The sequence below is a fragment of the Melospiza melodia genome, chromosome 5 (genome assembly GCF_035770615.1).
Source record: "Melospiza melodia melodia isolate bMelMel2 chromosome 5, bMelMel2.pri, whole genome shotgun sequence".
In the NCBI taxonomy this organism is placed as follows: Eukaryota; Metazoa; Chordata; class Aves; order Passeriformes; family Passerellidae; genus Melospiza; species Melospiza melodia.
Window position 1 is genome coordinate 10,291,583 of NC_086198.1, and position 24,440 is coordinate 10,316,022.

The 24,440-nt window shown below is 35.9% G+C and overlaps 1 protein-coding gene across 2 annotated transcripts in view; it reads right to left on the reverse strand.

The window, feature by feature from the left end:
- Window positions 1–24,440, reverse strand: part of TLL1 (tolloid like 1) — a 124,255-nt gene that overhangs the window by 47,649 nt on the left and 52,166 nt on the right. The window contains exons 2-8 of one of the 2 annotated variants that reach the window (XM_063156252.1): window positions 21,388–21,498; window positions 17,499–17,579; window positions 15,239–15,391; window positions 13,132–13,249; window positions 5,863–6,041; window positions 4,026–4,131; window positions 866–990 (exon numbers count right to left, since the gene is read on the reverse strand). In XM_063156252.1, coding sequence (XP_063012322.1) covers window positions 866–990; window positions 4,026–4,131; window positions 5,863–6,041; window positions 13,132–13,249; window positions 15,239–15,391; window positions 17,499–17,579; window positions 21,388–21,498 — 873 coding nt within the window. The remainder of the gene's footprint in view (window positions 1–865; window positions 991–4,025; window positions 4,132–5,862; window positions 6,042–13,131; window positions 13,250–15,238; window positions 15,392–17,498; window positions 17,580–21,387; window positions 21,499–24,440) is intronic. The other variant, XM_063156254.1, reaches the window with a different exon arrangement.

Consider the following 24,440-nt stretch of genomic DNA (forward strand, 5'->3'; position numbering starts at 1 on the left):
GAGCAGTATGGCTGTAAGCCTACGTGGCTCAGAGCTGGGATGTCCAGCCTCCCACAAGGATCTTACTGGTAAATTCTGACTGAGAGAAGGCACTTCTGAACTTCTTTGGTTGGCACCAAAGGTTAACAGTGGTAACAGCAGTAACTAGAGCAATGAGATTTAAAACTTTTCCTTTGAGATCTCCACCATTCTGGCAGCACTTAGTGAAGAAAGAGTGCTAGAGAACAACACGAACCATAGCGTTGACTCTGGGTTACTCCAGGCTTGCCACTGATGTCTCTGAGACAGATAGTGACTCTACCACATTATTTTGAAATTAAAAATTAATATGCATTCGAATTATAGGATGACAGAATTAGGCAGAAGATATTTAAATTTTAAATGTATCTGTTAAAACTATAGAAATTTTGTAGAAAGATCTAACCATCTCATCCGCACAAGAGTTTACAATTTGGTTGTCCTCGCTTCTTTAATTGACACATTTTAAAAAAATATAATGGATTCACAGCCAAGCGCAGTAATTCATTTTGCTCCTTCTGCACTCAGCTTGAATTCAAATAAAGGACTCCACCCAGTATGCAAACCAGAAGTGATATTAAACATATTTTTCTAGTTGTTGAACAGCTAAGAAAAGCAGATTGAAATGTCATGCCGTTTCATACAGTTCATCTGTCCTTAGGTACTTTGCATTCCAGTGACCTTATCCATAAGCTTTTTTTTATGATTCGATTCCTCAGCAGCCTATGTCAGTTGCCAGCATAGAAAGAGAATACTGAGCAGCTGACTCAAAAAGTTTACCATTGCTCTCGAACAACAAGTCAAACAGTTGCTAGTATGTGCTTTTGGTTTGTTTGTGGTGCAATACCTGGACATCTATACAGCTTTCTTGCCTGTGCAATATCTCCTTTACTTAGACGGGTACGCTGGCCAATGGCAGGTCGTATACCATTGTCATCACGGGAAGGGAGAATGGTATCCAGAAACATGCCCCTAAAAAAAATAAAAATAAAAATAGACCCCAAAAAACCCTATCAGGTTTCTCTCATAAAACTGTCTGAGTTCCGTTAATGTATACCTGTTTTGTAAATCTGGTTTTTACATTTGGCATAAATAAGAGGATAATATACAGAATATTAAATGCAGACAATGTGTCATAAAATTTCTCAGGTTGGCAAACTTTATGTAAAGTTATCAAAAAAGAATCTTCTCTCAGTACATCAATTAACATATCAGCTTTTATATTTCTGCTAAAAAAGAGGAAGAAGATCTCTAACTACTATTAAGACTTTACAGGGAAAAGACACTGCCATTAAGCTATTGCTATATTGGCAAAAAAGATATAAAATTTCATTAAAATACATAAGTTAATCCCCAGCACAAAATTCTTAATCACAAAGCTCCTATTTTTAACAAATTTTTTATAAGAAATCCTACAGTCTAAATTACATGTGAGAACAGGTAAAGTCAAAGACATTTGCCAATCATGATTCTGTCAAGTATTGTAAGACATTTAACTCCACTCTAACTGCTGACACTTTCAAAACAGATATGCTTACTTGCCAGCCTTTACTTGCCTTGCAATAAAATATATCAACTTACCATATGTGATTTTAGTGACATTAACCTTAAATGACAAGACATCACAGAGAAAAACACTTGTTCCAAATGTGCAATTTATTCAAAATTTCCCAGATTTTAAATATGATCTAAAACATTTTGCTATTCTCAAATAAATTTTAATAGACTAAGATACAAAACTACATTCTATTACCATGTTGCAGAATTTTAAATCCTTCAAATCCCATAAAACAGCACTTAACAGAAGAATATGTTTCTATAGTCTCTTTTTATTGAATTATTTATAATCACCTGTATACCTGTAGGGGGTTTATTGAAAAGCAAAACCAGTACCTTCAGACATAACATGGATGCAAAAATTAACAAATGGTAAGGATCCTTGTAGTTAGGAATACAATTTATAAACCCATACTAGTTTTTAAATTAAAACTGATGAACCATTTTGAGTATTGCAAGTACATACTGCTCTCTTTATCCAGTTAGATTTTTTGAGCCATCACTAGAAATTTTGTAAAGACAGAATAATCTCAGGATGTTACCCTAAACATTGAAATAAACTACATACGGCATTAATCATTTTCTAGAACAAAGGCACATTACTCTTTAGAAAGCAATTGCATCTGTAAATTATAATTCTATTTTCCACTCAATTTCAGCACAACATCAAACTGGTGTTTTTCATACATTCAAAAACTTTGAAAACAATCCTCTCTTGAATGTCTTAGCACTTTAAAAAAAGGAACATACTGTAAGTTTAAATACAGCATGGAAAAAATCATTGTGCACAACAAGAACTTTAGGATGTATTGTGATTCCTACTACTTATCTGGGTGAGCAAAGTCTAACAAACAGCTGGCAATATGCCTCACTGGGCATCACTCATGCTTGCAGGATGAATTAGTGCAAATCAATACCCAACCTCAGGGCTTTGCTGGCTATTTTTAGACAGTATGAAGTAACAAGCCCTTGTACCTTGGGGCAGGGCATGCCTATTCATGGCACTATCAGTTTTTGCCAGCTTGGAAAGTGGTGAAATCAGGGCCAACAAATCAAATTACCTTGATGTTGTCATTGCCCTAGGACTCAGGGGGGTTCTGTCTTGTTCAATTACTCTATTTTATACAGGTTCTTATAATCTCTTCCTTAAGGTAATGGTATGTGTAACTGGATTAAGCAATGTGACTAATAGCTACCTCATGTGGCTCATTCCCATGCTCTTCCAGGGGTGAATTATGTGTATGCTGAGTAAGAGGGCCTTTGGTTGGATTTTTATATAATAATAGAATTTATATTGAGAGAACAAGCCAAACAAATTTGCAAAGGCTGGTGAGGTTTTAGTGGCCCTCAGTTTACTTCAAAGTGTCAGATTGTCCAGTATTTTTACCTTAAAATGCATGAATTTGAAAAATATTTTCAAAAAAAAAACCCCAAAAAAACCAACAAAAACGACCCCATACACACAAGAAAAAAAACCAAAAAAAAACCAAAAAAACAAACTCAACCCAGACCAAACCAAAAAAAACCAAAAAAAACAAAAAAAAAAAAAAACAAAAAAAAAAAAAAAAAACAAAAAACAAAACAAAACAAAAAAATATATATCCTTCCAAACTACAACTTTTTCTTGGGTGTTTTTGGGAGGTTTCTTTAAATTTTACATTACTCTGGTACCTTTAGAGAATAATTAGCTGGTGAAATGCAATAGGAGACTGGATAAATGCCTCTTTCACTTCTTCTCTAGGGTAGGGCTGCCCTATGGGTCCAGCTCACTGTACAGCTCCCCACAACCCTGCACCCTTTCAGAGAGAACCCCACTGAGTCTCTAAGGAGCTGAGAAAGGATCAGCCTGTAACAGGACAGAGCAAAACCAGCAGAAGTCTTTACTATAAGGTTTTTATGACAGTAACAATACTGTCAAACAAATAGAGGAGGCTGCAGCCTCAGTTATAAATGCTTGACTGCAGTCCTTAACAAAGGCTGTGGCTTGTGTGGTAGATGTCCAAATAACCTGTGCTCTACCTGCATAATCCATGGTTATGAAACTCCATGCATCAAAGGAGATGTATTTTTCTTTTAGAAAACAGATCACGTTACACATAGCATTCCTTGCCATTTCACTCATTTGATTTTTCTGAATTCGAATTTTTGTGGACACAAAAAGAAAGTGAGTATCATATAAAATGATGTTTCCAGTTTATCTTGTCTGAAAATCTAAAGAACTAAGGCAAGATCAAAAGGCTGCTTTGAAACTGAACAGAAAAGAAACGCATTTTCAAATATAATTAAATTATTTTGACTTAAAATAAACAAGCTGTGCTTTGACTGCTGTAGGAACATTATGTCGCAAGGGACATTTTAAGGGATTTAAAAATACTTCAAAAAGCATAGTTCTTAGCATTCACAGACAAGAAGAGAATTAAAAGCCAAAAGGTATAACCTGAGACTCCAACCTTGAGAAGGTGTTCCTGGCATAGTGCATGATGCTGTCAAAGTCGTATGGTTCCCCCAGGGAGTTCACCTCTCCAGGCTCCATCTTCAAAAAGTTGTATTCCTGACCTACAAATGATTGATCATTATAGATTCTTTAATATCTTTTTCTGTAAAGATAAAAACCAAACACGAAAAGAAAACCAACAAAGATCCTAACCTAATTACTCACTGACATTCATAAATCTTTGCAAGTTGGGAGGAAGTGTGCAACTTTACTACGCCCCCTCAACTGATAGGGCAGACATCTTCTGAAACACACATCAAATTTGTATATTTGGATTTAGAAAGACTAGTTTCATGCAACTAACACATTAAGGCCCCACACATCATGATGTGTTTCATGTACAGTCCATACAAATTTCTGGTTTGGTTCTTAATTCCTAAAAGAACTCATTTTGACAGCAAAGACTCCAGAAGAACCCTCCTCACTCATTAGACTGGATACTAACAGGCTAACTGGATACTAAATCCAGCACTAAACCACTGGAGACTCGGCTTCAGCGAAGTCTGAAGCTTTCTCTGTGAGGCTTCATGTAATGCAGACACTACAAAGTCACATTTTCAAGATCCAGCTGTTGCAAATTAACAAGAGCAGAACAGGAGAAAAGGAATTATACTTAGTTCATAATTCCATACCCTAAGTTCTTTGACCTAATCAGTACATCAGCAATACAAAGCACTCCTTACTCCAGTTCATATTCCCACTGGAGTCTTGCAAAAAGACCCTGCAGTGACATTAACATTTTAACCAACATAAGCTGCATAATATAATAAAAGCCAAATGTGTCAGTGGCCATGGCTTCCTGATCCCATTTAGTGATCCCCAAGCACATGCCACACCACAAGAAGTAGTTTCAGTCAGAAACCAGAGAAACAACTGAAAGAGAGAGCATGTTGCTGAGGATGGCACTCCAGCTGATTTTCCCATCATAGTAAAAGAAAAGGGGAGGAGCTCTTATGGCATCTGCACAAGTCAATAATACAGTGAGACAAGAAAGAAGGCTCAAACATGCATGACATTTCTGAACTTTAGAGACTTAAGGGAGTGTGTATCAGCTGCCAGTCTCCTTCCAAGTCCTAGATGAAGTGGCAAAAACTCATTGTATCTCAAATATTTTAAAATATTTTCTAAAGAAACAGACAAATACTCTAAGCTACTCCAAGCCTACTTCCCTCCCATCTTGCCTACCCAACACAAGCAAGGGCACAAACAGCTAGGGTGGCAAAGAGCTGACAGTCACAGTTTTAAGTTCTCAAGTTCCTCAGATGCTTTATCTCAACAACACCAAGGTCACTGACTGAAGCTGCATGCTCTGTAGAGAGTGAGGTGAACAGAACGTAAACTGCAGGATCTGTGCCTGTCTGCCATAGATTGAAAGTTCTTCACCTTACCCTCCCAGGTCAAAGCCCCTTGAGCAGCTGCAGACATATTTCTACTTATCATTCACTAAAGCCTACAAGAGAAATGCCCTTCCTCAAGCACAGAAATAGGACTTGTAAAGAGCCTTAAGAGCAGTGGCTTCTTTCAAAGTTTTTGAGCATGATTGTTATTTTGCTCCTTCTAGCCCTCTATATTAATTGCCTGCTACTTGTCCAGACCTTTGGAAAATATTATACTATAATTTCAGTATTTTATTTGTCAATCAATTTGAGATCAGTCAAGGGAAGAAGAATAGCAGGTATAATTGCTATTTCAGCTATTCAGCACTCAGTTCCAATGGAGTTGAGCAGGTGAAGAAAACATCAAAAACAAACACATGAGCTTTGCTTTCCAAAATGATTGTCAGAATATCTCACCAGGTTGGATGTTCTCTCTAATGATGCTGACATGGTCATCACGGTCTGGTCGTGTATGTTCATGCCAAAAACCTATCACGTGACCCAACTCATGGACAACTATGCCAAATTTATCACAGTTCTTGCCAATAGATATAGCCTGAGGACCATTTCCCCTTCGACCCACATAAGAACAGCACCTGTAATTGAAATACAAACACAGATGAACGATTTCTTACATATGTCTACAAACCACATAGCAAATTCAGTTAAAACTTAACAAAATACTATATAAAGATTCAACAGTTAAATGTACAATGTAATTTCAGATGTTTCACAGACTCTAGACCTTCTACAAGAACAGCTGATTATTCAAAATACACATGAGTGGGGCATTTTTTGGTATTATTCAATGTCTTAAAAGATGTCAGCTTTGATCAACAGAATTCTCACTGTCATGACAGTCTATTCAGTCATCCTATAGAAAGACACAGAAACTTGTTTTCAGCAAAATAATAAAAAGCAATGCTCTGATGGCAGCATGCACCACCATGTCTCTGTGGGTCGCAGACAGTAATGTTAATAATGCCAGGTCACAGGATAAGCCCATGATACTGCACTTTCAGTCACAGCTTGAGTCCAATCTATTTACCACAATCCTTCAAACCCAACCATCCAACCAATTTTAACCTATTTAGTTTTCCATTCACCTATAATCCTGCAAATCACCTTGAAGAGTCAATACACTTAATCACACAAGTCCTGGGATTTAATTTGTAGTTTAAAATCTTCATGATCTTAATATAACACATGATGGCAGAGCAAGGGATTGATGAGAATAAAGTCAGGATAAGGACATATAATTGTCAAATGGCAGAAAGAATCCTTTTGTTTAAAACAGTTTAAACACTTCTGCAGAGCCTTCATGTTGGCCACTATGTGGAAACTCTACGGAGAAAAATTACAATGCAGAACTAAAGAACATTAATGATTATTTATGGCTTAAAGCAAATCAATAAGTTATTGAGACCTAAAATTGTAGACTATTTAACACATTTTCAATAGTTTTAACATGCCTATTTTATTGATTTCATATACATTACATGCTTCAGCTAGAAAAGATATATTTGGGGACCAAAAAATTTCTCTATATATTGAATATAGTTTTTTTTCACAGTGATATTTTGGAGATGAACAGATATAAAGGAAAACCTGAAAAATAAATTATTATAATTAATACCTGCTTTACCTTTATTGACACTATTGATAACAAAGGCAAAATAATAAAATAGGATTTTAACTATAGTTTCTCTTCCTGTCCTTCTTACTTCTTTTGGACCAAATGAGGGTCTAACTTTTTAAGACTGTGTTTTAGATCACCTATGAAATCTTTTAGTGGTATTCCATAAATCAGATAGATTTTTAGGTGTCTGACAAAATAATTTAACATTTTACTCTTATAATAATGAAAAAGAAGGATTGAGCATTCGCAAATGTTTTTAATGACTTAAGCCACCTCACCTGACAGATCTTAAAGAAGGCTTTTTTTAGAAGAAAAAAGTTAATTGCAATCTTTTACATAATATTCCTCTAGGTAGTCTAAAGCTGTGCATCTAAACCCCAGCATATTGGGAATTATTTTTTTAATGCTAACCTGCTCCTAAAAAGTAAGCAGCCAGAGGGTGAGAGTTCCCTTACACTGGTTACTTGAGAGATTTCAAGTACTCCCTAGAAAATATAAAGACATTTATTTAGTGTTTCTTTACATGCCAAGGAAAACAGAATTAACACCAAGTCTTAAAATAACAGCAGCAGTTCACACTTACAGAGGGTCATTAGGATTTGCTAGGTTGAATGTCTTGTCAAGCACACCAGATACATCCAACTAAGCTACAACAATTTACTTCAACAGTTGCACTGAGACAAAGAATAAGGAAAACTAAAATTTAAAAAGTCTATGAAGTACATTAATTTGTAATATTATGGGTTTGACCCCAGGAGAGTTTGACAAAAAAAAAAAAAAACAAGATCTCTGTGCTGTATGAGCACTTGTCACACCCCTTAAATTGAATCAACTGGCAGGTTTTAAAGCTCATCTCTTTAATCTTTATTGCACCAGACAGCATTTGGAGACAGTAACTATTTATGAATCTCTAATTCCATTTAATCAGTCTAGCTGATCAATGACAGTGAGCAATGAGAAACAAATGACATTGAGAAAGTGAAATGAATGGAACAATAAGCTCATTCTTTAAAGTAATACTACTTCACAACTACCATCAAAAATACTCTTGATACAAAGGAAGAGAGACTCAGGTAGAGTTAATGTTGTCCTTTTTTAAAAAATCTGCACCCTTGAAAATGTGACAATGTAAAAATCACAGACCACAACATCAGTTTGTCATGGCACTGACTGTATGAAGGCGAGAATGAATTTCATAAGCATACTAGATTGTGTATGATCACCTTTATGTTACACAAAGCAAGAAAAAGAGGTTCACAAAATTTCCAAACAAATTCTCACTCAGGAAGCAGAGTGTTCTTCTTGGTGAAAACACCTCTTTCAATCACAGATATAACTCCACCTATACAAAGAAGATACTGGCTTGATGAATTTGCCTTTTCTCAGGAATCAAGACACAATCATGGTTACTAAATGTCCTGATTCACTGCCCCAAGAGGACTTGTGATAGCAGAAGTGTCTCCTGCATCTTTATCTGATCAGTGGAGATGCCTACCCCAATACTACAACCAGCATTCCTCAGCGAACAGCTGCCTATCCCAGTGTATTTATATAAACCCCCCCTCACCGTTTGTGTCAGCACACCATGCTCTAGACTGTGCCAGCCTGTGCCTTGATCACACCCCTCCTGCACACAGGAGCCACAGCACAGCCAGCAGGGAAGCTGTGCCAGCTGCCAGGGTTATTTAACTCCTGAGAGCGTGAGTCAGCCCTCCCCCATGCACAGACTATTTAGCACAACTCTGCTTTCTTCTCATTTTATAAGAGTGATTGAGCACCTTTTATAACATGTTCTTTAGCTGAAGCATGCTACAAAAGTGCACCTCAGGCAATGAATTTACCTGTTTCACCAACTTTAAGAACTTGCCTACAATGCCTTTTTAACACACTGGCAAGTTCAAAGAGGTTAAAATATTCATCTGTTCACTCTACAATGTTTGGAGAAGCATATGAAAGAGATTTTATTTTCCTGTATCTCAAATGGATCTGTCAAATACTTAAACTGTCAAATACTTAAATTGCGAGTGCAATAAGTCATCTGAATTTTATCATAAAAATTGTATAAGTCTTCTAATGGAGAACAAACCAAGATCAAAGGCATACTGAGTTACTAGAAGAATATAAATGCTCCTTTCTTTTTTGTTCTACTACATAAAAAGAAGCTTGATCTTGTACTCAATAATATTTATTAACACATAGTGACTAGATGCCATCCCAATATCCCTTTTTTGGCTTTGCATGCAGAAAAGTGCACTGACCGAGTCTTTGGGCCCTTCCAATTTGATAAGCAGAAACACAAGGATAGAGAAGCAGTAGTGAGCAAATAGTGTTTTGAGTGTGTTACCAAGTAGAGTTTTTTTTGCCTTAATCAACTAGATGCATAAATACTTGCTATAATTGGTATTAATGCTAGTGTACACTGCTTGATAGTAGAATCACAAACACTAGTATCTTAATACTATATTCTTATTTTCATATCTGCAGTTTATGGATATAAAAGACTATCACTAATTAGAAAATTTCAAAGTAGTGAGTTAGTGATTCAGCTGTATTATTAAACCATATTTTAATAATTAACTTTTATCAAACTCAGGTTAAATAAACCAGACATGATGGAAAATAATTGTAGCTTACAACTTCAGCAGATTTAATTAATCTCATGGCAAGAAGGGATGTGGCCATAAAGCTTTTGACATTTTTCTGAACTCTGTAAGCAAACTAGAAAAGCTGATATCAAGGGGGATATAAAGCTGGTTGGAGTATTACATGAAGTTAGACAGAGAAAACACTTTTTAAGCTTGCACTCATAGAAGACACTGCTAAATACTGTGAAGACCTTTAGGAAATTATACAAGAGATCTGGAAAGGGAAATATGGAATTACTCGACATCTTAAGATGTGCAAAACCTGGTAAAGACTGGAACCAATGATGGGGTGTCTGTGTTGTGGAAAGACCTCTGGCTCTTTTTTGGAATGACACCCCAACCAACCATGTGCTGAACATGGCAGCTGATGAGAAACAGGGGGAGGCACTGTGCTTAGGTACCTAAGAGGAAGGAGAGGCTACAAATTATATGAATGATCTCTTGCACTGGCTCAGCAGAACTGACAACTTATGTGGACAAATATGCCCTAGATTTGGGGCTATCAATTTCAAGAATGATGTGGACTAGCTGAAAAGAATCTCAAAGAGCAGTGTGATTAAAGGCCTAGAAAACATTATTTACCAGGAAAGATTAAATGAATTGTTTTCTAGCCCACAAGAATATAGAACAGCGGGAGATTTAACAACAGTCTCAAACTATACAATTGATTTCTTCTAAAAGTAAAAGGAATTTCTTTTCTACGACCATAAGGAAAAAAAAATTAATGTCCTTTAATTGCAGTAAAAAATACCTTGTTTAGCTATGCCAAAAAAAATGCTGTCCAAACTTCCTACAATTCTTATATTGAGGATGCTGAGCAATACAATTCCTAGAAGGCTGTGAAATATTCATTTCTGCAGGTTTTTAGAACCAAGTTAGATAAACATATATCAGTAATGATATAGGAATAACTGTTTCTGTCTTAAGAATACATTAGACATCTTTCTGAGATCCCTTGCAGTCCTATGGGTCTATGATAATCAAAACTTATCTCTTGTTCCTTGCTGATATGGAACCTCTCAACTTTAAGAAAGTCGTGTATCTCTTATAACCAGCTGCTATATTTCAAATATGCTTTTTTAATCACTGCTCTTCTGGGATGATCTTCCCATGAACTGTTTCAAGATGTGATGCATTACACTCCAAAATATCCTTATTGTTTACAAAGGCTCAGTAACACTTCACTTGCTAGTGTGCTAATGCTGTCATATGAGACTTTTGTAGATACTACCACCTGAATTTCCACATATATGACTATCCACTTTGTTTCAGTTAATGTGTTATGTTTTGACTGTGTGCTCTTTGGGGCAGGGTTTATCATTGAGCTTTTAATTTCAACGGTGCTAAGTACAATAAAGTCTCCGCCATCTGTGAACATTAGCTGCCACGGTAGTACAAACAATACTGACACAATGTGCTAACAAACCAACACAGCAGGGTGCCATGGGAAAGAGCTGAAGATCAGTTTCAATGCGAGTGGCCATGCAGCAGAGAGCGTTTGCAGTTGGTTTGGTGTCACTTCAGTCTGGGCTCTTTCTGTGGAAAATCCTGCGTCAGCACTGGATGCTGGTGGGTAGTGCACAGTTCCTGCTCACCAGAGAATGCATGTCCCTATTTATCTGGGTCTTCCTGAAATGACTTGTGGGCCCCCAGAAAAATCATTCAGCTGTCCCTTCTGTTTGGCCTGGCTTTATTTCATCAATGATGGACTTTTCATAGCCACTCTCTTCTTTGGTTTTATTTTAAACTTGTTACAGATCTGGTAAATTATCTCTATTTTGCACAGTACCCTTCAATTAAGCAACATTAATGACAAAGAGCAATCTAGGACTTTGGGGATGGATACTGAGTATATTCCAACCTTCTGGTTAAAGCTGGTTTTAATCCCACCTTCCCCTGGAGTGATTTGATCCCATGAAATATCAAGCAGCCTAAGGAACAGTTCTTTGGCTGGAGAGATCTTTTTGTCATTTGGCCTTGGGTATTTTGAAGTTGTAGGATTTACATTTGGCAGATACCCCCATAGATCTCTTTCTAAAGTGCCTGAAAACACACTTTTCACACTCTTCTGTTTAAATTGCTTTCTGCCTCTGTGAGTGCAAGGGAACTATCACGATTATGCTCTGCTTTCCATTTTTCTTCCAACTGTGTGTCAGTATCCCTGCATCTTACTAAATGGGTGAATCCCATCTCAGGGCGGTCATTAACTAAAATAATGCCCATGCTGGCTCAGAACAAAAGTCCATTTCATTTGGCACTGTTTCTAAGGGGAGTCTACAGCAAACCTACAGTGGCACAAGAACATGACAGAATAAGCTCCCCTACTGCAAGGATCTGAGGCTCAGAGACTTTGAGGGGCAAAGGCAATGCTTTTTTTACTTTCAAAAGTAGCCTAGGAGTAAATTTTATCATGCTGTCCTGTACCTCAAGAAAAATACAATGGGTGCTTCAAACAGATAATTTTACATGTAATTTTAGAGACTATAAATGAAATACATCCAGGTTTATTCCTACAACACAAGGAGGTCCCAAAAATTTTTTTCACTACCCTATCCTATTATGATTCAAAACTATACATGCAAAGGGCTCAATGATCAGGAAGTCAGTAAGACAGAGAGCTGCTCACTGCAGAGCCTACAACTCAAACAGGAGGTGACTGTCAGAAATACAGAATTTCCGTAAGGCAGTGTGCACTCTTCTTAGGAAATGAACACAGTGCACTCAGAAAGTTCACTAAGCACCACATAAAATTAAGAATTCTGAGCAGAATAAATAGCAAGTATAGCTGTCAGAGGCATTTTTGAGCAGTAATATCTGAAGATGGAATATGGTGATTAATGGAAAGCTGCACTCCTGAGTAATAAAAACTGTTCTGTTCACTTTTACACATCAGTGACCCAGAAAAAGGAATCTCCAAAATGGCCACAATTTGGTGATTAAACAAATCTGGGCAAGGATAGTCTAGCAATATGAGAGTGAAAATTACAACAAACAACAATTTAGCTGGAAAAGGGATGTGGGGCAGATGTCCATATTTAATTCAGCAGTAAATATGTGACATTGAGAAAGCTAAGAATAAACAAATAATAAACCTGAAATACCTTTAGAATAACACATATGAATATTGGAAACATGACAGAAAGCAAGAAATAAGTCATATCTATATGCGTATATATTAAGATAAAATTATCTAGAAATAGACCAAAGAGGTGCAACTTTACAAAGTTACCACACATACCTGTTCCAATGAACTTAAAAGGCAGAACACGTGCATCATTGAAATGCATTAATTATTGATTTTCCTGTGAAGTTTATATTCCCTTATGGGTACAAAGCTGACAGACGTGGCCGAGAGCCAGAGGCTGAGAGCAGGACTGTGTGTTCCCACAGGTGCACACTTACCCACAGGGCCTGTAGGTGAAGACAATGTAGCTCTCCTCGTCGCTGCGCTCGATGAAGGTGACGCAGGTGTACTTCTCCCAGTGCCGCATGGCCTGCTTGAACATGGCGCGCTGCGTGCCTGCAACGGCAAAGGCAGCAGGTGGAACCACGGCAGCCTCCCAGCTGCACCTTCCTTCTCACAACCAGTACTAGGAACGTGGGCCTGCAAGTAGTCAGTGAGTCACAAAGCCCTGTGTGTCCCAGCAGTCCCGTGTATGGCAAGATTCCAGCTAAAGGGATACTCAGGCCGTCAGTTCGTCCTAACAGATGTGCCTGCAAGGGGGCTCGCGCTGCCTGACACACCCCAGTAAATATAAACCCTGCCATAAAGATCATGACTGTGTTACACCAGAGGAAGACAGCAGAAGAAATACAGCGTTGCTTATGTGCCTCCATCAGCACAACATTCACTAAGCAATTTCCCAGATGAACCTATCAAGTGAACCACACTGGGGGAGGAAAAAAGCCCGAAAAAACAGAAAGCAAAATAACAAGCAACACTGATGAACTTTACATCATAGCTATCCATCTAGTAGAAACAAAAAAAAAATTTAAAAAATCCTACAGCCTTCAAGTCTGGACACCAGCTAAATCTAAGCCATGCCAATAGGCATACAAAAAGATTTGATTAAAATAAGGCTGTTGTGAACAGGTACCAGTCTCCCCTTCTTTGCATCAAAATCTCTCAGAAAACAAATGATCCACCAAAAGTGGGAAATTCAGAATTTGGTAAAAGCACACCTAGATATTTGATTTTAAAATGAGAAATACATTCAGAAAAGGTCAGAACTATCCCCTAGATGCAGAATCATCCAGGCCAACTCTCAGCACCAAACAAAACTTCAGAGAGCAGAGCAATGTAATTTCATTGTGTGACAAAAGACAAAGCTTACTGACATAGAGGCAACATGTGAGAATATATCTGTATTTCTTCTGAGCTGAAAATCCACAAAGAGTATTATCTGGCAAGAATATGCTAGCAGAAATACATTCTCCTTGCAGGTTAAAACATAAGATAATTAAACAAACAAAATATCTAACCTTTTTAAAATTTACAGACAAAACCTGAAACTTTATAAAGAACAAGTTCAAATCACATCAGATTCTAAAAAAAAAAAAAATAGAAAATAAAGGTTACTCCATCCCATCTTGCCCTTTTCTTTTATCTATAAGATATTTTTTCTAAGCTTTAGAATTTATCTTTTATGATGAAAAAGGCAAAATCTTTAATATGGTGCTTTTATTTAGTTTCCTACATTTATTTCAGAAGATTAATCCTAATGCAAAGGTCACATTTGGCACAGTACTATGTAAATACCCAAACTGAAAGCCTGACTGTAGCTGTCAGTTTGAAAGGAATGACATATACAATGTGTGAGCATTTGCATGTTTCTTTTTGTTCCCTGTATTATCATATACAGGGAAGATGCGGTTTCATATATTTTCCCTTATCTCTTTGCTTTCCTTGCTCCATTTTTGTTTTAAATTATCTCTTACATCCAGATTGATATTGACCTGTTTACCTTTTCCAAGGATAACAAATGTTTTAGGTTTTTCTATAGTTTTCTGATAAGAACTTTATATGTAGGGCATCCAGTCTTTATTTCTGTCATATACAGTGTCTGTGTGTACCCATCTGAAAACCAAACTGAGGAATGACAAAACACAGTTGAGTCAGTTTGTTAAGTGAAATCGGTTTAGAAGAATACATGTCACACTGGTTAAACTGAAGATATTATTGTGCTAAATATACTGCATTAAAAAAAAATTCTTGACATTCGATTACTTAGGCTCATGGAAACAAATGTGCAACAAGAAATAATAGGTAAAGAAACAGAGCTTTCCCTCTCTAAAATGTTGCTATACATTTTTTATTATGCAGCTTGCCTTTGAAAACAATTAAGTATGACTAATATTTTCAAAACAGATGTACTTCAGGCATGTTCTAACAGAAACCCTTCTTCTGACTTCCATAGTATGACTTCACTTCTAAAAATTAAAAAAAAAAAAAGGAAGGAAATTTTTAAAAAATTATTTTTCCTCTTTTCACGCAAAGCACAAAGCTTACCAGTGAAATTTCCTCCTATTACATATGGAATGACACCACCTGGCCATATTCTTTCTGTTCGTGATGTAGCAGCTCTGGGAAATCGGTTTTTCTCATTTTTCCCTGAGAATTTTACAGTAGTTCTTCCTTTAGATGTATTATTTTGCTCAAAACCTGCAATGATAATTAAAACACTGAATGAGATCACACACACGTGAAAAAGGAGAGCAATTCTTTTCTAGCAGGTCAAACTCAGATTTCTTTATACCCTTTCAAAGCAGGACATGACTGTTACATGGCAGCCTATTATTACACAGTTTTCGGAGAAAGACATGAAGTCTGAACCTTTTTTTTTGGAATATATCTAGAGCAACAATCTTTCACATATGTTTATCAACTGGAATGTACATTGCATAAGTGCAACTAAATTTTCTCATTTTATAAAAATATTTAAGAAATCACACTCCCTGTGGTTGTGGTGGTGTTTTTTGCATTTAATTTCCTCTGGCTTTTGTTTTGGTCTGGTTTTTTTAAATAAATGAGGATTTTTCCAGCAAAGAACGTCAGAGTTTGGACAGACTCAAACTAATCAAGACATTCACGATCCCTTTCATTTTTATTGTATGATCTGGAAAAAGCAAGTACAATGACCATCTTTAAAGCACAGGGCAGTAAGAAATCATACATTTTTCATACACTAACATTTGGAACCCCACAGGTAGGTTTTACTTATGGCTGGAATTTCTTTACAAGAGAAAAAATTGTCTACCATTTTCAGGGATACTACCACGATTCATCCCATTACAGGCAAATCTTTCTAAATCAGCTGAAACCTACTGTGAGAACAGGAAAGGCAAAAGGTAGTTAGACAAGGATTTGGACACCACAACAGGTGTTTCTGAACAATTTTTAAGTTCGTTTGGAGATCTGGCCAGTTGATCAAAATGGATCCCTCAAAAAGTGGTTAACAAATCCTACTCAGTGCAGTTGAAGCCTTTTTTCTTATTCCTGGTGGAAGATTGCATTTTCCCTCTGAGAGAATCCCCTGTGGTACCAGCTGCACTTGAGTGTTAATGACCATGTCAGAATCGGGGAGGATTCCAGGGCAGAGTCATGGTAAGGAATGTCGGCACAGCCCCAAGGCTGAGAGAGCAGCAATAGGAAGACGAGGAGGAAGCTACAGCACAAGGCAGGGAGGAAGCTCTGATACTTGGGAAGAAAAGCCTGCCTTTGTGACAGCCAACATGTAACTGGAATCGTACCAGGAATTATACAGAAAATTCCAGGGTTTAAAAAAAAAAAACCCAACCAAATATATAGGTACAGCAAATGATTAACCTTTGTAATTAAATGAGTGTGTAAATGAGAATTACACAAGAAATTACACACTAAGTGTCTATAGTATAGGCAGACTCTTTATGGAAAACTATTTTTACACTTAGTATGCAGTCATTACTGAACTACATCACACACTTATTTAGATGTTTTACTATTCCAAATTATTTTTATCTGTGCTCTTTAGAGGTCTAATCAAGAAATTTATTCCAAACTGCACCCAAAAGATGACAAGAACTTATGCAATATTAAAATTTTAATTCTCCTTTAAAGAATGAAGATTATATATCAAAGCACCTCAGCAAAGGCAGTTACCATGCTCTGAGTAACACAACATGGTGCAATTACAATGGAGTTGCATATAATTTCCTTTTTGAAGTGAGGTTTCACACAACATTAAAGTCATGTCTTCTTGCATCAAATATAGAGTGTAAACTCAGCCAGAGTTAGGGGAGATCCCACTTCTATGTGCTGCTCAATTTAACTACATTCATACTGACAAGAGTATGATTAATATAAAAATATGCTTGTTCAGCACAACACACCACAAATGCCTTACAGTATGAATCATCAGAGTGCCCCACCTGGAGCCAGAAAAAAGTAGGAAACAAACTAAATTAGCAGCTTTGCAGCATAGTCTACTTGCAGTGAAAAGACACTGTATTGACATTAGTTAAGCCCATAACTGTGAACACAGTCATAAAACAAAGTTAAGCAATTTTTAACATAAGATTTAAAACTATGTGCTTTAGCTTTCAGATTTCATGCTGGAAGAAGAACTCTAAAGAGTTAATCTCTTCATTACTATTCTTGCAATAACAATTTTTTAATTTGTTTATGCCAATAGTAATACAGAAAGGCTTTAAAGTGTTAAACTACTATCATCATTAATGTTCATGATACACTATCACATCAGGCAACTTGCTAATTTAAACAGTGAAAATACCAGAGCCAAATCTTCTTATCCTCTCTATAAGCTGATAGAGGGCACCGCGTTTTTTTGACATTCCATGCTCTCCAAAGCCACCTTTAAAAAGAAAAGAAAAAAAAAAGAAAGGAATTTCCAAAAGTTAAAACTGTGGAATTTTACACACACAGCAACCATATCAGCCTAGAGAGGCATCCTAAAGGAAGCTTCATATTCTTCGATAATTTCCATAAAAACATTTCAAGTACTCTTGACAATGTGATAAAAACACATGATTAGCTGAAAATTTTTCTAATATGCATTCCATGAATATAAGCCAACATGTCTTTGTTATTCAGGCAAGTCATGACAATTACATCATCTAATTATTATTTGGAGCTCTTTTTCTTCCTGCTGACCTTGACATCCTCAGAGCCATATTGATTGACAGCTAAAAGGGTTACTCTCAAAGAAATTTCCTGAATGCATTCCATAATTTTGTCATTTCAAGGGAGGGGAAGGAGAAAAAGCAAACAGTCAAAGTTCCATCAGAAAACAAACAAACAAACCAACCCAGCAAAACTTAATATGGTTGATTTTGCCATGAAATATTTGTTTTTCTTTGCTAGCATGCAAATAGAGATGTCAATGCACTTTTAAGGCCTTGAAACATCACATGTTGGTGTATACTGTAGTAAGACCTGGCAGGTATACACACATATATGTCTGTGTAATTACAGCAGTCAATGAAAGCCTAAGATAGGAAGTAGTTTATTTTAACATTTACCATGCCATTTACAGAAATAAAACACATTTCTGGGTTTACTGTATCTGAGTCTGCTACATCCTCCCTTCACACATAAACCTTTTGCAGCTACAAGTGGCTTTTCAAACACCAGTAAGGCAGAAGCAATAACACTGACTACACTACATGAGTCAATTAAATAATGCAGAATTGTTCTGAAAGTTTTGTGATTTTAGAGGTTTGCAGCAAGCTGTATTTTACAAGTCAATACTTGTTATAGGACAAGAGAGTTTCTAAACTACTTTAACAACTGAAAAGGTAAAAATATACGAAAAACCAGACCACTGAAACCTCCAGCACCACTAAAAAGGCATTTCCCAACTTTCTATAACAAATTTTTATATCTATGCAGAAAATATTTTTTAAGCAGCAACTTGAATTCATATTACAGATGAGAAAATTCCCTATAAGGCAAGTGAGTGTGTGGCTGCTCAGTGAATAACAACGTGCCTAATTATTTGCATTACACTGTCACATAGCTGCTGGCTCTCTTGGGAAAAATTTTCCAAATTTTTAAAAACATTTTAAATAGATGAGGTAATAGATCAACACATTCCTTTCCAACAAGTTACAGGGTAACTATAACATAAAGTGCAGAGGATAGAACATGGATCATCATTAATGTAATTGTCTCTCATGTTCACATTCATCTTATAAAATAAGGCTTATAGCCAAGCATTCCAAATAAATATTGAAAAAATCATTATAAGCATGAACTGTCAAACATAAAATGCCTAAAGAATCCATTAGTTACTAAAGTGTTATACTATGCTTTTAGGGGGAAAGTAACCCCAAAACACTCTTCTGTCTTATTGCAGTCTGTGTATTTCATTTAGTGAAAAACCAAAGAAAAAGTCTCTCACTTAACTAAGCTGTCTCTCATGCAACCTTGCCAAGCCATATAGACTAAAAAAGTTTTAATTCCTATTTGCTGCATCTTCTCATAATTCAGGCAGGATAAGGAGGATACTTTCGGCAGTTTGGATTTATAAAACTATAGACACAAATGTTATCAGCTTTACTCTTTTTTTCTGTTTACGGTGATTATGCATTTTGCTTGTACAAAATGAAAAACGAAATGACAGAGCCATACCCCAAGAAGCTCACAGATTATCTGACCCTGCAAATCCAGGCAGATAATCCTCACGAAAAGGAGCAGTCACACAATGTGAATCACAGCCTGTGAGGCTCAGGATTTTAATTAGAGTTGCAATAACAACTGTGACTCCACTACTTCCTCTTGATGGTTTACAACCAAGTATCTAATCCTTCTACCTGATATCACCTTTAGTCTGTGAAAATCTACAATAGAAATTGCTCAGAAATCAAGCTTACAATTCATTGCCATTGTGTCTGTAACAAAGACCAAATTTTGTATTCTAGATTACAGATACCTAGGATTGCTTTTATTCCTTTTCCAGTTGCTAAATTACATACATGAAGTGTGTATGTAAATTGACTTCTCTAATGCTCTTTTTGGAAAGATCAAGAATGATGAGGGTTTGCTGAGAGCAGTTATGAAGTCATTAACTTAGGAGAGTTTGTTCTCTAAAGTTTAGTCACACTGATCATCACAATTTCATCGACTCTTGTGCAATAAAGGCAGAAACAACTGGTGCAAATGCATTAGCAATACTTAACAGGGTGATTCAATATCCTGAATAGGATACCATCCACAAGAAAACATAATGTGTATGTCACAGGACAGGTAAAAAAGGAAAAAAAACTAAGTATTAGAAAATTAAATATAATTTTTAAATGCTTAGAAATTTGTATATTTGTGTGGAAATTAAAAAATAATAACAATTTTGCAGTTCAAAAGTAGAAAAGCAAAAAGAAGTGGGAGTCAGCAAGCCAAAGAAATCACTTGACTGGCCCCACTTTAAGGGGAAATGACCAATGGTGTTCTGCATTTTTTCAACAAAACTAGGGCCTGAGATATCTTCAAAGGCAATTAAAACTATTTGGTTGGAGGAGAGGAGAGCAGAGAGACCACTAATTCTATTAGCATTTTAAGATCTAGTCCAGATCTAGATGATCAAAAGTTTTCCTGTTTTGGAAAAACAAGTAGATGTAAAGGAGATAAATTTTCAAATTGTCATAAAAATACTCTAATCACAGTATCTACCTAGAATGAATAAAAATATTTTTTAAATATATCAATATTGAAAGCTTAAATTCAAAATTGATTCTTTGGTCTAAAAATTTTTTTCCACATATCAGGAATAAGTTATGGTAGCTCAGTTCCGGCATACATAAAACATGCTTAACAGAAAACAAATTTCAGTAATAAATTTTTACATTTTTAATAACATTTTTTCCAGACTTTTTCTCAGTAAGTTGGCTTTTTTTTTGTATCTGAAAGTTTACAAATTCTAAGTTATCAATTTACTAATCACAGCCTGAAAGCATAAATATTTTTAGACATTAGACAGACATCCATTTAGGCATGGATTATGTTTTCTCTCTTGCAAACAGACATTTACACATTAAAAAAATCTCTTTATCTATCTGTCTGAATACCCAGCTGCCTCTGTTAATCAGATTGCAGCTTCTGGTGCTAATGCATTGTATGTTAACAATAGCATAGAAACATTATTAAAATGTCAAATAGATAGTTGGTTTTTTAGTTTTTTGCATGCCTAGCAAGGATGATGAACACATTCTAGTGTTTCCTCTAGGTCTGGGTACAGAAATGGATGAAACAGTAAAAAAAAGCAAAAGGATAGGTTGCAATGCTAGGCTTCCAATTTTGCCTCCAGGATACCACATATGTTCTCCATAGTGTGTTTGGGCTCTGCTATCAGGAACTTTCAGTGATGAAATCAAAGCTTTGTACAATTTCCTTTCCCACATGACCACCTGCAGAGTAGACTCTAATCTTCCTACAAGTTTCTGTTCCTCAACTCAACAAGACATTTTTAAACAGAAATGCTGGAATAAAATTGAATGTTTTGCTTCTCTTTTCCCTAATGTGAATCTATAGCTTTTGTTTAACAACTTTTATAAGTGTAAACTAAAGTTATCCAAGACATTATACTGACTTTGCACATTTAAAACACAAATTGTCTTCAGAATTAACTAACAGGAAAAATAAATTAAAACAAGTTTGAAATAGCATACCTGTGTTATGGCCAAGTCTTTCGTTGGAGTGCTGCGTAAGGTCAATCGTCCTGTCAATTTGAAAGATTTTTAAGTCTTCATCATCTAAGGCAATATCTCCCCAAAAGACAGCTTTAAATAAAAAAGAGCTCAATTTAATTAAAGAATTATTGGACAATAAAGCCAATCTGAAGAATATAATGCCATGTTTACAACTTTTGGAGGAAAGTATATGACAGATATATATTTACAGCACATATATTTCCTTACTGATCTACAGTTTTATGCAGAGAAAATAAGAAAACTACCTAGTAAAAGACTAATAACTTATTCCAGAATCTTCGTCTATTTGGTTTCATTGTACATTACCTAAATGCAGTAACAAATCTAGAGTCATTCCATAAATAATTTTTTAGCATGTAGTTTCCTCTATCTAAGTACAAAAAAGTATAAAAGACCCTGAGATGTCAATATTTGAACTATGAAGTAAAATATACAAATTTCTGACAAAACAGAACCTTTGCATTTCCTAACATCTTTCTAAAAATAGTAATTATCGAAGGAGTTTTTATTATGCTTAAATTGCTTTCTATATTACATTATGTTTTGCTCAGATCATTAAATATGTTTTCTGTTAAACTGAGAAAAGAAAAACCCTAAAACCCTTTATTTTTTATTCTCCCCTCAATTTATTTGTATGTTTTCCTTTTGTAGTTAATCTCACAATTAGGATGCTTTCAAATTCTTTACTTTTCAAAGCTCCAATCTCTTTTTAACTTTCCTTTGGCCTTTTTGGTGGATTTCTTCTTCTCTCTTTTCTTTTTCTTTCAGGTTTTTTCTTTTTCACTTCTTCATAGGTAACTCATCTTCCCTAAGTTGCCTCTACAACTCAGTGGACCATGATACAATCCCACTTCCAGGAATTCGGGATCTATAACCTCAAACTTTCATCTCCGCCTATTTCTGCAGAGATTTTATCCCGAGATCTCCCTGCCAATTTAAACTTAGCATTAAAGCTGAACTCAACAGCCATATTCTCAACTACTGGGAATGAAGACAACAGAGCATGTACCAATTAACAAAAGTGGTTGTTTATCATCTTTATCCAAATTCCTCCTTTTCCTGTTCCCTCAGAGTCACAAACCCCTGGATTCAATCTTGGTTTCACCTTCAACTCCTTTCCTTCTTTCCCCCATCGAGGGAGACATCAGTAACTGCTTGGTTGTTTGTTACACAGTTCTACAGAAAACTTTCTTTGCTTCTACTGAAATAAACTCTAGTCCAAAGTCCAGCTATTACCAAATCAACCTCTCCAGTCTTCCTCCATTCACACTGATCCTAAACATGGTTGTTAAATTTCTTCTTCCCTGTTTGCTGTTTATATCACACTTTAAAGACCACTCATCAGACAATATTCTCATCACAGTAGTTTCATATTGCTGCAAAAGTTACCCATTTCTCAGAATAAGATGCTCACATTTATTGGTGTTGAATTAAACCCACTTTAAAAAAATAGTTTTTACTTAAGCAAAAAGATTGGTATTTTAAACAAGTCCAAGGTATTGTGTTGCCTCCTCCAGTTTACATGATTTTTCCTGAACAAAAGGCAACTATGAGAAATTATGTTCACTGACTTTACCTTGCCTTGTGAAGTACCTACAAAAAACATCCCCAGACCATCTGCACAGTGCTAATAATGAAATTATTAGTGAAATTAAAAATGAACCTTTCAATTCACAGCAAAACCAACATTTTATGTTTCCTCCAAATATTAATATTTCTACAGACATAATTTTTTTACACAAGATAATGGTTCTTTGAAACCACAAGCACTTGAGACAATTAGTGAAACTGTTCAGTCTAGCACATTGTGAAACACCGTCCTTCCAAGGGTCACTGTTCTCATGCTCACGTTGGACACACTGGGGACATCCTTCCTCTAGCTAACCTGTTCTCACCAGTGATGGTTTTATCATCACATCCATCAAGACACAAAGCCAGTGACAGCTCAAGACGTTTGTGTCTCTTTTCCCTTAAGCTCCTTGGAAAAAAAATCTCAAGTTATCAGGGTTTTGAACGGTGAAAGAAGAAAGTCAGTAGTCTCCATCTGTTTGAGCTAAATATTATTTACTTTTATAAACATGTTCCGGAGTTTTCTGTTGAATGCCATTCATAATGAGGACCTCTGTATAAGCACATGGACAGATTGCAAACTTGAACAATCAGAACAAAGTTGTAAAAAGAAGAAACTATTAACATTTCTGTCTATAGAGACACAAGGTGCCCCAGCAGAAGTCATACAGATTGCCCACACCAAACTCAATGAAGTGCTAAAGCTTAGTAGCGAGGCCACTTTTCTTTCCTGGTGATATTGAGTTAACAAAAGGAAGATTCCAAATTAACAAAGGATGATGCAAAAGATAGCCCACTGATAGAAATGCATTAGCAGAAATCACTTTGGTTTCTGTATGTAATACTGATGTAGAAATAGGAAAACCCAAGGCAAATCAAACTTCCTACTAACAATAAAGTAGAAAAAGGAAAATATCTGCCCTTGTCCTGGTGATGCATCTTTATCACTTTTACCACTTCACTGTGGTAACATTCACTTAAAGATGAAAACTCAAATACAAATACTAATTTGTGTGAATTTGCCTGACATAAAATCATCGAATTTGTATGTACATATGTAAAATATAGTGTTCAGGCAGTGTGGAGTAACTTTGTTGCCTTAGAAAGGAAAAGAAAGCTATTTTTGTTAAGCATCTGGTGCATTATCTTATTTTTGATTAGTAACCAAGGACCAGGTTGAGTTTACCAATAATATAACCACAGTAATAGAATAATAAGTCCTGATACAAGTGTCACGTAAGCACAAACAAATATGTGACCAATAGCAGACACATACTAAAGAAATATGAGTAACCACTAAGATCAGAAATAGGTAAGATTATTTGATTAAAATACAATGGAAAGTTTGGAACTTTCTTCAGGCCACTGGCTCATTTTACTCAAGGCAATTCTGTTTTGCAGAGGGCAATAAACATGCCAAAACACAGAAACCTTGATAAAAA